Genomic DNA, 15,899 nt, shown 5'->3' on the forward strand with positions numbered 1-15,899 from the left:
ACCGCCGTACACTCAAAGCCATATCAATCGATTTGTTCGTTACAGATTACACCTCTATCCACGAGTGCTTTCTAAGATTGCAATCTCTCGACACTCGGAGGATAAAAGATGTTATCGTTCCGGCCAATAACAAGTTATAAAACTCTCGTGCAATCAGATTTTAAACCGTGGTGGCTTGCTGTTGTAGGAAGAAGTTGAAATACATATAGGAATAGTTTTCGTTTTAGTATTGCTTTATCAGGTGCTTAGATTCTTATATACAGATCTTTTACACTATGTATCCGGTTTAGTAATTTCTTTTTCACTCTATTTTACATTGCACGTTGCTTCTTCCCACAGCCTTGTTATATAGGAATAGGTCGAGCACTTGCGAGAGAGGTACAGATTGACCGTAGCCCTCTACTGGCGAGTACAGGAAGCCACATAACCTTAACAAATCTTTTCAAGAAATTTTTTATGAATCCCACGTGCATTATATAATACTGTTTATAGGATAATTTTAGTAACCGATCTCTGTTCCAAAAGGAGCTAGAATTAAATCGTAAAGTAGAATATTTGAAATTCTGTCTCACAGAAAATTACCTAACGTCGATCTCTGTTATTTTATTTCGTTCCCTAAATTATGCAGCGTGTTGTGCAACGTTAGGACCAAAGTTTCGTCAGACAATCGACGCATACTGAAAATTGTTACACGAGCTCGAAAAATCAGTCGTTTTGAGAACTTTTCGAGTTGGATTGTAGGCGATTCGAGACGGTGTTGTTGCTATCGGTGGGCATAGCACTCGGAGGCGCAGCTCGATAGTAATTCGCGACGCGAGCGCAACGGTAGCGCGCATTTCCTGAAACCAGATTGCCGCAGGTGAGGCCTACGCGTCGTTTGGCCATGAGCGACCCACACTCACCTGCGCGGCGCTTGTAACTCACATTTTTTACATTCCCGCCGTGTGTCCCGTTTCCTCCTCGTCTTCGATCGCTTACAAACGATCCCTTATAAACGGCGATCGCGCGCAACGATCGACGATCGGCGACGACCCACGCCCGGGGACCTCGATATGGCCACTTCCGAACGACGTCGATTTAAAAGTAGCGTCTGTGTCATTACGTTGACGCGATTCGACGGGCGCGACCGCGTCGTCCTGGACGTATCACACGGATTATTACATCGCGATCGCCATCTTTCGTCTTATTTGGTTCGTCGTCGATTCGAATTCCACGATGTCGAATTATTCACGATGCCAAGTGCGTATGAATTTTAATATTTCCTTTTTTCTCCGGACTTGTAACTACTAACTCCACGCTTTTAATGTTCAACTATCGTTTCAACTATAGGTAGATGCGTTTCATAATTCTAATCAGTGAAACCTCGATTTGGAACGTGAGTTTTTTCCGATGAAATGGAAATTCGTTTACAATAGAGTCATTTCGGGATTTTGTTTTAAATTGCATGTAATATTTGTCAACCTTCTGTAACTCTATTGTCAATATGTATCGATTAAACCATCGAATCGGTATGAAACAGCTACTTTATAATGTCTCGTGCTAGAGTAAGTCTAGTTGAATATTTCAATCTCGTTGAATATAATTTGGGCTATTAAGAGGTTTAACAAAACTCGAAACAGTGTCTCGACGGCGAATATAATTCGCCCTCCCGTTTCAGCGAGTTAAAACGAGTGCAAATTGTATGTTTTGCACCGGTTGTTGGACTATTATGCGAAATTGTTACGAAAGTTCTGGGCGTCCGGGGAGTTCTGCGTAGCATCGTTTATAAGTTAGAGCTGGCCGATCGTCGAGAACTAGCTCGCTAAACGGATAAACGCGTATCGCGGAACAATCGCTTTGCGGCTCGTTGAACGAGAAACGGTGAATTGTTTGACGCAGTAGCTTGTTTCGCGAGCAAACGCTAATTTGCATCCAGGTGTCGGGGAACGTATAAGCGTAATCTGCATCGACGTCCAGAAACAACCGCCATAAACGTACGAATTTGTTCGCGCGAAAAATCGACGAGAACGAGCTTCCTCGAAATCGAAGTTTGCCTCGTTTTACGTAAGTCGCGGGAAAGTTTTTTTTTTTTTTTTTCTTTACGTAACGAACACTGCCGTGCATCGAAACAAAATGAAAGGCTAATCCGCAGACAACGAGCAGATACCGGCAATTATGTTACGGAAACGTCAAACGATCAAAGATAGACTCGACTTTGATTATCGTCAAATTCGGTTGTCCGCGTCCAATTAAAAACGCCATCGAACCGCGACTAGGAAACGGATTATGCAATCCACGGGTGCATCCAACTTTACGACACTAAAAAAAAAAAAATCATGCCAAATGAAATCGGAGCAAAGGCACTAATTCTACGTTTCGATTCTAAGATCAAGCTCCTTTCGAAATTTCCAAATTTTAAGGAAGAATTTTATTAAAATGGTATGGACAAGTTAGCAAGTAGAGATTCGATATTCCATATATGTTTATTATAACAAAATTATGTCAAATGAAATCGGAGCAAAAATTCAAGTTCCACGTTTCGATTCTGAGATCGTGCTCCTTTCGGAATTTGCAAGTTTTAAGGAACGAATTCTATTAAAATGCTGTTAGGGAAATTGGTCGCCAGAGATTTGATTTTCCACGCGACAATTTCAGTCGAAAACGGCACGTGACGTTGTTTGGCGGCTTACTTCTTCGGAACGTTGCACGTGCATCGGCCGCGATACGCCTCCAACTGCACGCGTCGCGTTCTCGAGCACCGATTTCGTTCGTGTCGCGCTGCACGAAACGGTTTTATCTCACGGTACGACATCCGAGATGATTGACCGATCGAGGCCTGGTACCGTTAGCAAAAATTGACGCGTATTGACATATAAACACGCGAGTGGCCGGTTGCCTGCACGTCCCGGCGACTTGCCCTCGTGAGGAACTCGTCGTTATGTCAACGACGACCTCCGAAGATCCAGGGACGTTGAACAAATACGTTCAACTCGAAAAACTAGTTTTTTCCCAATACTAAAATCATTTATTTACTATATTCTGTACGGTACGATCCAATATCCATGTTTCGTCTCTAAAGATTCGGGAGGAATGAGAGACAATTTAATTGGAAATGAAATTTTCGTCGTACATTTTTTATTGTTACTCTCTTTTCTGTAGAATTTCATTTCGAACGAATGACGTTCGTACTCTGATTTCTATTTTAATTATTGCTGTTGGAGACAAAGGCTCGATCGAACTGTGCCTGTCACTAGATTAAATCGTATTCGTCCAGTACTCTTCTCGATCCATTTGAACAGAGTCTGTCAATTAGTTTAAATAACAAGGCAATATTTAAATCTTGGCAACTATTTGTTGAAATTGGTAATGTCTAAAGAGAACTTATCCTCCATTGCATTCTGGAGTTCTGGTGACGCCAATTGTGTACTTGAGGTTCTTCGAGTCCCCAGAATGAAAGTTTCAAGACTTCCATAAAACGTAACTGCATGGAAACAGAATTCTTCCGAACTGTATCTTCGATCCAGAAACGATATCGAATGAAACTTACAGAATTGTAATCTACAGTACTCGTAGAGTAATCGTGGACGCGTGCTATGGTCTTGTTCGTGTATCTGGGTTTACGGGGGCCAGGGTCATTGGGTTTTGTGTTTCAAGAATCTAGGATCGCCCACGTTTAGTTCCACGTGTTTTCCGCGGGTAAAATATCGCGTGCATATGGCTGCGAGCGTGCCTGCTCTCCATGCAAACAAAGTGCTCGTAAGTGCTTCGAATGTCTTCCGCGTAGCGTGTTGCAGCATAGCGGGCTCCGAATCTCCTTCATGCGCGCAATGCACATTTGATGCAGCAGTGTAACCGGAGCTTCGGGAGTTCTAACACACGGCGACCGCGAGAGACCCAAGAAATGGAAAGTTGTCCCGTTGTTCGAGAGTTCGTAGCGAATGCGAGGATGGGTACGCGCGAGCACCTAAAACGGAAGTGTACGGCAGTAGGTACTTTGTTAAATTCGACTGATAACACAATTCTGATGAACGAAAATAAAAATCTCGATCACAGAATATTCGATCGACTGTTTATTTGGATCGTAAAATAGTCTTATTCGTTGAACCTATTCTCGTTTGATGGGTGAAGTTGTTGAAAGAAATTCCATTAAAATTGTGTCTCATAAACTCGAGTGGTTGAATTTTTATTGAAAATTTCGAATCGACGGTAAACAGAGGCCCAGTATTCATCGACGTTTCCTCGTTTCCCTGGGAAATTGTTAGCTTTTAAATCGATTTGAAAAGAATAGGAAAGTTTGTTTGAAAGTTTGATCGAGTTTGTGAAACTTTTGCGTTAAGCATGCGATAACAGATCGCAGAGATTTGCCGTGACAAATGCAATTAGAATGCACGGGGCGTAAGCACACGGAATAGGGTCAAGTTCAGAGCTGTATCGCGCGAAGAAATCGGTGATTCATGCGGTAAATGTACAAACCAGGGCTAGTGAACCTTGACATTTCTCTGCCAAGAATTCTTCTCTCGTCTTAGCGTCAACGTGCCAATTGAGTCTGCCAGACGATTAAGACTTACAGAATATATACTTGGTTGTTTGATAAGCGGTACTGGATCTAGCGACGTTAAGAAACATCGTGCAAAAAACGGTGTCGTTTACGTGTTAAACACGCTTTTAAAGCGATACGTCGAGTGTAAATATACTGAAACATAGCTATATCTCGTGATTGATTGGATTTTGATGAATCAAGTAAAGGTAACATCCAATATGCGTGAAATCGAATGTATTCTTCGACGATTTATAAAATGTATATTTAACATTTGATAAATATACACGGATTAAGTGGTCTCAGGTATAATTTTTCGAGTATTATTCACCTGCTAAATCGACGACGCAGGAAAATCTCATTTTAATTGCAAATATAATTTTAGTACTGCATTAACGAGTCGAAGTACCGAACAAGGATGCGTTCATAGGATACGCGCTAATAACTCTCTAAATTGTCTCGAGTATAAAAATTAACTTAACGAAGCCCTCTAGCCACGTTAAAACGCATGAAATGAGCAATTAGAATGATGCTCGCTGGACGGAAGAACTAAAAGCGTGTTAACAAAGATAAATGCAACTTTTTGCACCAATAATTGCGATAAACATTCTCAGTTTACAAGACGTGTGATACTGTAAACTTTGACCTGGTAATGGCGTCGTGACGCTGGTGCAGAAATGTTTAATTTTTAGACCAGTCGCAGCACACGGTTTTCAAGAGTACGCATAATCGCGAACAAGGTTAACAATAATTCTTGATAGAATTACGGTTCGCGGTCGCCCGAGATTACTTTGCAAAATCATTTTGTTTCGTCACCTGTTATAACTCGCTGGTCATTGGATTTCCATGTAAAGTAATTCGCGTAGGCATCGCTCGATAACATGTTTACCAAGGTGGTCGACAACACCCATCGATTTTTTCACTGATTTTCCATTCTCCTCAATTTCTTAATACGACCTACAATTCGACCAGTCATTTATTTTTTGTTCTCGCAACAATGGACGTCTTGTCATTGGCCTTGCTGTTGCAATTCTGATATCTATCGTTTCAGTCAATATTGTGGTTGTATATTGTTATATTTTGTAAAATATACAGTGAACTCCATTCATTCTTAAAGATATCTATCAAACTAGATGAGAGTTAAACGATTCCTGCAATGTCAAAGCAAAGGAAACTTGAAATATTTTAGGTGCAATTTTAATTGTTTAATATTTCGGTAAATTGCATAAATATTTCTCGATTCTCTATCTGCTTAGGAAGTTCGATGAAATAAGCAAGTAACGCGTCATGTGGTTCCTTGTTTGTGAGTCTGATTGAAGAGCAAGATGCCCGTGAAACGAGTTTCCCATTTCTCCACGCATTCCAAGACGAGCCACGCAAGCGTGGGTCTGACTCGGGACGTCTGACTAGAAATAGACAAAATTCTTATTATAATAATACGTCTTTGTCACTAAACACATAACAATACCTCGGTAACACAACAATATTTACACTGTCACTGTCTTACTAATTTTAGAATATTTTTACTCTTTGTTTATGACGACTGACGAACGAACATTTTGGAAGAAATAATTATGACAGAGAAACTGAAGGAAATAGGGGAATTGTATCATATATAAACTATCTTAACAGAAAAATTAAATAATAAACAATTAAACTAATCTGTACAAGAAAGGGTGACGAAGAAGTTTGTTTGAATTCTTGCCGCTCAAAGCGTTGCAATCATTCGAATGTGAATCGATAACGTTGGGTGTGACGCGTAGATGGTAAAGGGGGACTTCCCCTGCTCTAATTCATAAATTAAAAAATTCCAATTGAACGTCCAGTTTATCTTAAAACTTGTCCCTGATTTGTATCCTTTTCTAAAGGAACCTCTCTATAACCTATTCTTCGAAACCCAGGGAAACTATGAAGTTAGACTTGCTTTCGAGATTACTGCTTTACCGACTACCAGTAAAGTCATCGTAGGAGTTTCTGTTTTAGCAACCGAGCATTGGTACCGCGACTTTCGATTTCAGCATAAAGTGGAAGGCGTGTTACTTCTGCTCGGACGCGATTCCGATTATTACTGCCGCGTACAATGAAAGTAACCACTCGAATATATACCAGAAATAACAAGAATTTTATTCCCAACGTTTATCCTCGAAGAAATCTAGGCCACGAACGTCGAACTGTCGGGATACAAGTCCGACCAGGCGGATCTAATGGTCATCAACTTTCTTGTAAATTCTTTGTGATTTTCACAAGCTCGGTGTTTTCTCCCAATCATCATCCTAACGTCTCGTACATCTAAACAGCCTTAAGGTTGGAAACATGTTACAGATCACCGGGCATCCATGCTGCTATTCTGTGCGCGCGTACAACAGGATTACGTTGTTCCAAATATCGTGCATTCCACCCTATATAACGTTAATCGACTCTAACCACTATAGAACACATAATATCGCAGTGTTTTGTTCGACGAAACAACCAAACGATCCAGAACCTACGTCTTTAGTAAACGAATCTCGATCGATCGACTTTCTATTCGATGCAGAAAATGAAACAAAGTATTCTGCCGCGTATGCATTTTTCCAGCTACAATTTCAAGTGCAGCGGGGAGCGTACTTTCTTCCAATTAATACCAATTCGCGGCCGCGTAACGCGAGAAAGAATTTGAATACGAAAACAATGACAGTGAAAGCACGAAACCGAAGGCATTCAAGTTCACTGACAATGACCCGGACAGGGGGCATTCTTTAGTGCCAGTAAAACCGAAACTCATTCAATCTTACTGGCTCGTGGCAGCAGCCTTTCGTTGAAAATTTCGAAACGAGATAATAGGGTATAGAACGCCAAAGAGCCTCGGGCGAAACGATTGCAAATGATATTGAAATCGAGTACATTTTTCGCTCGATGGGATATTGGAAGATCTATGCAAAGTGGAACGATTAATATAGGCCATATGAATCACTCGACGATTGCAAAAGGAGCATTAAACCAATCTTGCTTGGCTCAACAGGGCTAATATTGCGATACACAAATTTTTCTCAAATTTGTATTTTTCAGGATTTAAAAATTGATATTTTAACTGATATCCGAGTTAAGAGATTTATAGACATCAGATTTCATATTTAACCCTTTAGTGGATTATTGGGGCTGCTGCCAAGTATAAGCAATCGATGTCCATAAATCTAGCGTTATGTTAAGTAGGGCCTAGAGTTCGAGAAGATTACAAAGAAGAGTGTACGTTTTTTTGGTAACGTGCGAAGTGGAAGTTGTTCTTAATCGCGTGGAGCGTGCGAAGGTCCGTTGTGGCGGGTTTCCACACGCTCGTTTCAGCATCGCTTTCGAGGTGAGTTTTTGGGCGATGGCGGGCGGTACTGCGATAAGTCATGGTCCGCGTACCACGACCGGACGAAAGGTAATTACAGTAGCGCGTACGGAGTCGTAAAGCAAACCACACGTTGTCCGCGTATGGTTTGGTCGCTTATCGCGAACGCACGCGCACGGTCGGCTTGTTATTAATATTTTTAATGCGTCGAACGGCGATCCGGTAATACCTGATGCAGGGATTTTTCCCAAGCGCCGGATGAAAGGGAGCGAAAAGATCGGAGGGAAGAAACTACGTTGCTCGCCAGTGATCGTTGCGCAATCGATCGCGTACGCTTTGCCCCGAACCGACGAACAGGTTGCACACCTAACTGATATCGATCATATACTCGGTGCACGTACCAAACGATCGGCGTGAATTTATGGCGTTATCAAACTGGCACGATACGTTTCGAAGAAGGCGTTCCATAATATCACACGATTCGCCCCTCCTAGCCTAAATTTTTTTATCGATCTTACAAAGTTTTTTTACCGCTGGGAGAAATTTTAATGGGAGAATCCAGAGACCAAAATAAGACAAAAATCAAGAATACCAATTTGTTGATCGAGACTTCGTTAAAAAGTTATTAACGTTCAAAGCGTGATAGTGGTTCTCACTCACAGAACTGTAAGGCTGTCGATATGTCACGTTAATAACTCTTTATCGAAGTCTCAATCAACAAATAGCTATTCTTGATTTTCGTCTTATTTTGGCCTCCAGAATCTCTCGTTAAAATCTTTACCAGGGGTCGAGCACCCTGTATATGGGTGACAGAATTCTTCACCGTGGAACTGAAACAATTCTCAAGTTGAGATGTGAAAGGAAATAAATTTTAATGTCCATAGTTTACGATTGTCTGAAATCGAAGCTTTGGTCTCGTAAAAACTTGCATGGTTCTGGTTCGACGGTCAACGCGTTGAACCTATGTGTATGGTAAAAATGTGCGGCGTGTAAACTGAGTCAGTTTGTTGTCCGAGCTCGCGGGCAGGTAAATTGCGACACGATCGGTCGGCGCGTAAGACTAATGTCGAATCAGATAGCTGACGAACGGACCGGTTAATTGAAACCGTCACTTGTCGTTGGTTTTCGGAGCGAAAAGATCGCTATCGCCCCGTGACGCTGGACACGCGCGCCCATTATGGAAAAGTCTCGGTTACCGAGATTCGGTAGATCCTTGATCGACCTTCGGTTGTTCCGGAAGGTAATAGCTGCGATCAGATAAGATCCTTGTTTGAATTTCTCCGCAACCTAAATACGACGCCCGCGGCAAGTGTTTGCTCGCTTCGAGTGGATACTCTGTGGATAATAATTAATTCTTTAGCCATTCGTAGCGGAAAATCGATGCACTAGAATTTGCCTTTGGGTATTTTATAAATTCCTAGTTAATAACTCAAGAAATTCAGGAAATTCATCTTCTTGCTTGAAGATAGTTTCAAAAATTAGCCTTTGACCCTTTGTAGTACAATTTAATTACAAGTATATTTTGTACGTTTACTATTTAATTTACTGATTTTCTATTTCTTGTCAAACAAATCCACGAAAAGACAAAGTCACCCTAATGCGTGAACCTGAGTGAGTAGCTGGATAATGGCTCGTACGTAACGATCAACCGTGATCCTTTTCAAAGAGCACTCGTTGCTCGACATATGTTTCGAAGAATAAAGAAAGAAAAATTGACTTCGTCGGTCCAGTTATTCGACAGACTTTGTATATATCGAATGTAAATTACCATTTCTACAAGTAAATCGTACTTTAATACGTTACAAAGCAAACTCCGCGAGAAACGAGCGCATTTAAAGTACCGTTCACGGTAATGTTCACGCTGTTCGAGTAATAGCGCGCCGACGAAAGAAAAGTACAGTCGTCGAGCCCGATTATAGAAACCTCGTAACAGTATTAGCGACAACCCCGTAATATTCGTATACATTGCACATAATCCATTCTCACTCTGTTCAATTTCATGGCGAGTATATTACGATAATTAACGAATATATTTGCATCGACGAGCTGGAATAACTATCTATTTAAACGTGCATGATACAACTAGAAAATTAATAGTTTATAATAAAATGACAAATAGCTTTTGCCCCTTGGCGTGCAATTTAATTGCTGGTAACTTTTCAAGTGTTTACTGTTTAGTATGTTTGAATATAAAGATATTAAGAACCAACGCGTGACTAATAGTAATTTGTCGAAACAGAATGAAAGTCCACCGTCCAAAACAAGTTGGCCATTCCTAAAAATTACTCCCAACTTTCTTTGTTTCATTTTGTATCTAAATCGATTCGAAACGACCGAACACCACCGTCATGTGGCCCACGCTAAAAGTGAACGCAACTTGGGACGCTACGACCGAAACACGTTTATCGAAAGTTGCTTTCTGACAAAAGGAATGAATAACGAGCCGGGTAACACAAGGGGCAAAAATATTGTCGTTCATAGCTCGACGCCGATCAGATAATCGTCGTAAATGCAAACCATCGCCGGATCACGGCAATTTAGTTTTCGTATCGCTCGGGACTTTCTCTAAACGCGCACGTCCGATACCAATACGGCGTCGTCCACGGAGTCTCTCAATTATACGCTCCACGACCCATTTTCTGACGATTTTGACCAACGACGCGTCGAATTACCGGAGAAAATCGTCGTAGATCGTCTTTTCACCGACGCCGTCCGTCTCGTTCGATCGGATCACTTTTACTCGATGTTCCGACCGATCGATCGGATTCCCCCTCGTCGCGACAATCGATCGATTACGCGACAGAGCAGAAAATATCGGGATAGCTAAACGAGAAAGTTACTCGATTTCTTACGAATCGTAAACGTAAATAATAGGAACATCCGAATCGTTCGTTACGAAAGTGGCCGTGGGCCCATTAATTTCTCTTTCAAGATATAAAACGGTCTGCGTTTCGATCGACTGATAAATATCGTCAGAATCGCCGAGAACACCTTTTCTATTTGTTTGAAACTTTTTTAATTTCGTTTTAACGGATACTATAATCTTACCAGATAACAACGCTAGATGACATTCTCTTTGATTCACTTTCCGACAAGTTAATTAAACAGGTGACTTCTACGAAGGAATCCGCTTCGACAGCATGTAATTTCCAGTCTTATCGAAACGTCTTGTTCCGTAGGAAGCGTACTTTCCCATTAAAAATTCGTTGAAATTTTTCTCGGGAAGAAAATATACAACCACGCTGGTACGAATTTTGTTTTATTTCAATATTTGAAGCGCACCGGCTAGAACCATTTTAATTTTGTTTCGATGGAAACAGACCATAACTTCAGCCTCTGGATAACACCAGTGAGTGACACTCTCTTAATTTACTTTCTCACGAGCTAATTAGGTACGTGACTCTTCTACATGGGAGCTCGTTTCGACATCGTGTAATTGCATTTGTGGCAAAAGGCTGCTAGATCGGTCCCCCTAATGAATCCACAGACAGCCCCAGACAAAATGCCTTTTTCTACCGACAGCGATCGTTCTTCATCAACGAAGATGGATCAATTCTAGCTCGTATTTCATTCGTGTCATCGAACAATTCATAAATTATTTATATTATTTTTAGTTGCATCATGGAAGAAACTCTATCTTCCCGTCTGTTAAAAATGTTTAAAATTCTTTTATAGCAACGTTGGAACCTTTCTAATTTCGTTACAAAGTAACGTTAAGCTTTTTTATGACGTACAGTTCCGTTTGCATCTCGCGAACCGATCGAATCGTTGCACGTAGGGCGTTATCGCGCAAGCTTCGCGTTTCGATCGAAAGGAAATCTCGCGTGGGCGGCTGGCACGCGATAGTTTCCCGGCGAAATAAAAGAAAAGGGGGTACGGGACGAGAAATGGAGGAAGAGAAAAAAAGCTAGAGAGGATTGCCGCATCGTCGCGAATTATTAACGGAGCGTATCGGAGAAAGTTCGCGATGGTAAATTGAATCGTGGATATACGTCAAGGTCCTCCGAAGAACTTGAACGTTTAAGAATGGCGGCCTAGCGACGCCAATAAAGTAAGAAAAACGAAGCTTATCGGTGACCACCGGTCGTGAATCGCGAAAGAAATCGACGGACACGAAAAGAACGGATTATTCGCTGGACGAGGATAATTTCTGAAATTTTACAATCGAGTCGTAAAGGCGATTAAACATTTCTTTTAACGAACTCGCGATGTAGGCGTTCGCGGGTGAATTAACTCTTTACGCCCGCCTGTTTCTTACTTCCTGCGCGATTTCTATCTGAAATAAAACGAACCCGAAAGGATGGGCCTGGCTGTCGCTGAAGAGGATCGAAACGGCGCAGTGAAAGCATCCGAGCGATAGAAGAGCAACGTGTATCACTTTAATCCTACGGCGTATTAATCGAGATCTCTCGCGAATCGTTATTAAGATTTCTCATTTACGACGTAAAGTTTTATCGAAGTTATTCTGCCAAGTGAAATTCTACGTTAGAACGCGTGTCCGTATAATCGTGAATTATTGCATCTTGGTCTCGTACAATTGCTTGTTTGTTCATAAAACTTAGTTTTATGCTCTCTATCTAGTTCTGATCATCGATAATGGTCGACAGTTATTTATATACATAAACTCCGGTCCATGAGTTATCACACGTTTTGTAAATGCTAAATAAGAGCATTTATCGAGTCTTCGTGTCACATACATTATTTAATTCCTCAGAAGTTTATTTTCGATTTTCTTTTTCATTGCAATCAACTCCTTCTCGATCGTACCATAGATACACCTTGTATGTCCGATTGCTATTACTAGATCTTAGTTCTTTGACTCTTTATCGTTTCGATCGTCATAGAATGTGTTGAGAAATTTAACGATCGCTGAAGTAGAAAACGTAGCTTACGTCGAATAAAAATTTTGCAAAGATCTTGAGTTCTCGTTAGTGTCTTGACTGTCAAGACTGACAGTATCGAAGGCTCCCTTCTCGTTTCGAGTAATCCTCGGTCGATTGCGCACGAAGGTCCGGAGCAACGTTCCCACGTGTGCAACGCATGACGCAGAACGTATTCGAGACGCAACGCTATTACCAGGCATTGAAATCACTCGAGCGGCGGTTCGTATTCGTATTACATTTACTATTTTATTAGACCTAAACTGGTCGCGTTATTGACCCCAACTTTTTATTGCACGACCTACAAATTCTCTCGTGAATGAAATAGATCACAGACTCTTGGTCGTAAAAATTCGCTATTTATTTTCCCGTAGATCGATATCGGACCATTTGGAAATCTCAAGGCGATCTACATTTTATTTCTGTTTCACGAAATTGTATACTTAATTAAATTCTGCATAATTTTATCGGTTCAGACGCTTAATTCTAAGCCGAATATCGTTATATTTACGAGAAAGTGAAATTAAAGCAACAAAGGTATCACAATTCCACCCGTTCGTAGAGATAACATTTTTATTCTCATGTTTCATAAGTAAAAATTTATCGCGGTTTTCTTTTTTCTGGACATGTGAAAATATTATTGCTGGCCGGGGAAAGTTATTTATTATACCGAAATAAATTATACGCGTATTTAATATGGCTGGCTTTTTCGTATATCAATCGACACCGTCACGCATAGGTGCCAGCTACAGATCTACAAATTTTCTATCCCGTTTGAAGAAATCATAGTATTCGTATCTTTGAGGTGAACCATTTTGTAAATATAGAAATTTGGTGTACGAATATGGTCAGTTTCCCTAATATGGAATACGTCCCTAATTTGAAACGCTACAATATTAAAGAATCGTGATTTTGTCATGGTTGTTTTAATTTATTAGAAAGTGAATGTGAAAAACATCAATATCCTACAAGTAGAATATTCAATTGTGATGAAACAGGTCTAACTATCGTGAAAAAAAAACAGATTGGTTCACTTACATCAGCAGAAAGGGGAAATCTAGTTACTACAGCAATTCGTATGAGTTCTAATGGAATTTAATGATAATATTTCTTCGCAGAAACATGAAAAATTAATTGAAAAATGGTGCTCCTCATGGAAAATGATCCAGTTCCACTAAATTCAATATATAATGGTATTTTATATTAGGCACATATAGTATTCCATATTACGAAAATGAGGATCTCAGTAAAAAAAGTAAACATTTCCTAAACCGTTATTATATTTTAAATTTGACTGTTACTAGTCGAAAAAGCATAAAATTTCCTATAAATTCATACCATTTAAGTGAAATATGCGTATAAAAAAAAGTATTCCATATTAGGGCAACTGATCCTAGTATTCGTATCTTTAGGGTGAACCATTCTTTCCTTTTAAATATAGAAATTTACAAATACTGTTCCCAAATTCGTTGCATGAAATTTAGTCGGGATTTAATTCCGTCTCAAATCGCGTTATTTCCGCTTGATCCATAATGGGTCAACGATAGCGCGATCTACGATGGACGATGTCCCGTGAAAGACCACCCGTCGAGATATCGAGGATATTCGCGAACGGGCTCATCGCGGTTTCGAACGCTCGCGAGAGGAACTAGGGATGAGTCTAGAACGCCTGTCGTGGTAGGGAGGATGAAGTTTCGATCCCGCGGAGGAGAAGTGGGTCGTTTCTCAACGAGCCGAAGTCACTCGACGAGAACGTGTCGGCTACGCACTCCTTCGCTGCACTCAGCTGAGCACAGTCGTCTCCGATCCGCGATCCACGATCCACGGGCCTCTCTCGATCGTTCGCGCCGATAACTGAAATTCGTACGTCGAACGCCTCCTCGTCGAAACGAGTACGAGATCCAACGATTCGCCAATCGAAGGATCTACAAAGGCCTACGACTGCAGATCCAAAAGTGAAGTGAAAAGTGTGGGCCAAGGAAAGATTATCGAAAGTGGTTCCCGGGCAGGTTACACACGGTGCTCCGTTGGAAAGTGGTGAAAATCCGTTTCCCGTGCTTTGTTAGCCATTCCATCAAAGGCGGCTCAACGATCTTCCGATCCGTCCGGATACGACTCTGGGATTCGAGCGTGGGCTACTTCGGTAATCCTCCGAGATTTCACTGAAACGAGAGACGCCGCGATCTTGTAGCATGACTGTCGAGAATCATCGGAACTAGTAGCATCCGCGATGAACGTCCGAGGCATCGTCGTTCGTTGAGGCCACTTTCGACCGCTCCTCCGATCCGCAGCTGTCATTCGGAACCCGGTCACCGTCAGCCAGGCGGGGAAATGGGTGATATCCGAGTGCTGGATCCGCGAATGGATCCTCGCTTCGACCTGAAGCAAACTCGACCTTGGCCACCGATGTACAGAAATCATCCGACGTCCAGAGGACCGTCGTTCTGCTACAGACCCGTCCCCCTGGACGCCATGGCGCAGTGGATGACGCCTCACATGGCCGATTACAACTACTTGCCAGCCAGAGTCGGCTCCTCGAACCCTAACAAGGGTCGAGATTACTATTATCTGGCGCCGTTGTACCGAAACGCTATGCCACCGCCCCAGGCGTTGTCGCCCCTTCAGGTGTCCCCTGTGGCCTGCACCCCGAGGATGATGATGATGGAGCCGCACAGAGGTCGAGCTAAAAGCTCCGGAGGTCACTGCAGAAGCACCGCGCCTCCGTGCACCTGCTCCGTGGGCAGGACGAGGTCCTTGGAGGACGTCAGGAGCGAGGTCAGCGAGTGGGAGGATTGCCATGACGAAAACGGGAATCACTTGCAGAGGAAAAGCTCGAAAAACGGTGGCGTTTACAGACAGGTGCGCAGGTCCATGGAGAACCTTTTGGACGTCGACGCGAACGAACCACATGAAATGACCACGTTCGAGAGGATCGGCAGAGGATGCCGGAAACAGGACGAGAAGAAGAACGAAAAGCCCGGGAAAAGACGCGGCAGCTACATGGTTCGTGAACTTTCGTTCCTTGAAATTGACGATAGAAATGTTTGTTGAGGTCGTCGGAGAAAGAATATCTGTACTTTTTCGCTTCCTATTCGATATTAATAAGGGGGAATATGATGTAAAGTAGAGTTCTTTAGTCGATGTTATTAATCCTGCCTATCAATTCTGCAGATTTTATTTCTCAATTGTA

The 15,899-nt window shown here is 41.9% G+C and overlaps 1 protein-coding gene across 5 annotated transcripts in view; it reads left to right on the plus strand.

Moving 5' to 3' along the window:
- The window catches only part of LOC122395420 (WD repeat-containing protein 47), a 99,721-nt gene that overhangs the window by 55,185 nt on the left and 28,637 nt on the right, over window positions 1–15,899 (plus strand). The window contains exon 1 of one of the 5 annotated variants that reach the window (XM_043392983.1): window positions 912–1,239. The exons of 3 other annotated variants lie outside the window; for them this stretch is intronic. In XM_043392983.1, coding sequence (XP_043248918.1) covers window positions 1,216–1,239 — 24 coding nt within the window. In that variant the 5' untranslated portion in view covers window positions 912–1,215. Of the gene's footprint in view, window positions 1–911; window positions 1,240–14,373; window positions 15,713–15,899 lie in introns of those variants that run through there. One more of the 5 variants, XM_043392981.1, reaches the window with a different exon arrangement.

Source organism: Colletes gigas, unplaced genomic scaffold, assembly GCF_013123115.1.
Source record: "Colletes gigas isolate AHSC1104 unplaced genomic scaffold, ASM1312311v1 Colletes_gigas_Sc00005, whole genome shotgun sequence".
NCBI lineage: Eukaryota > Metazoa > Arthropoda > Insecta > Hymenoptera > Colletidae > Colletes > Colletes gigas.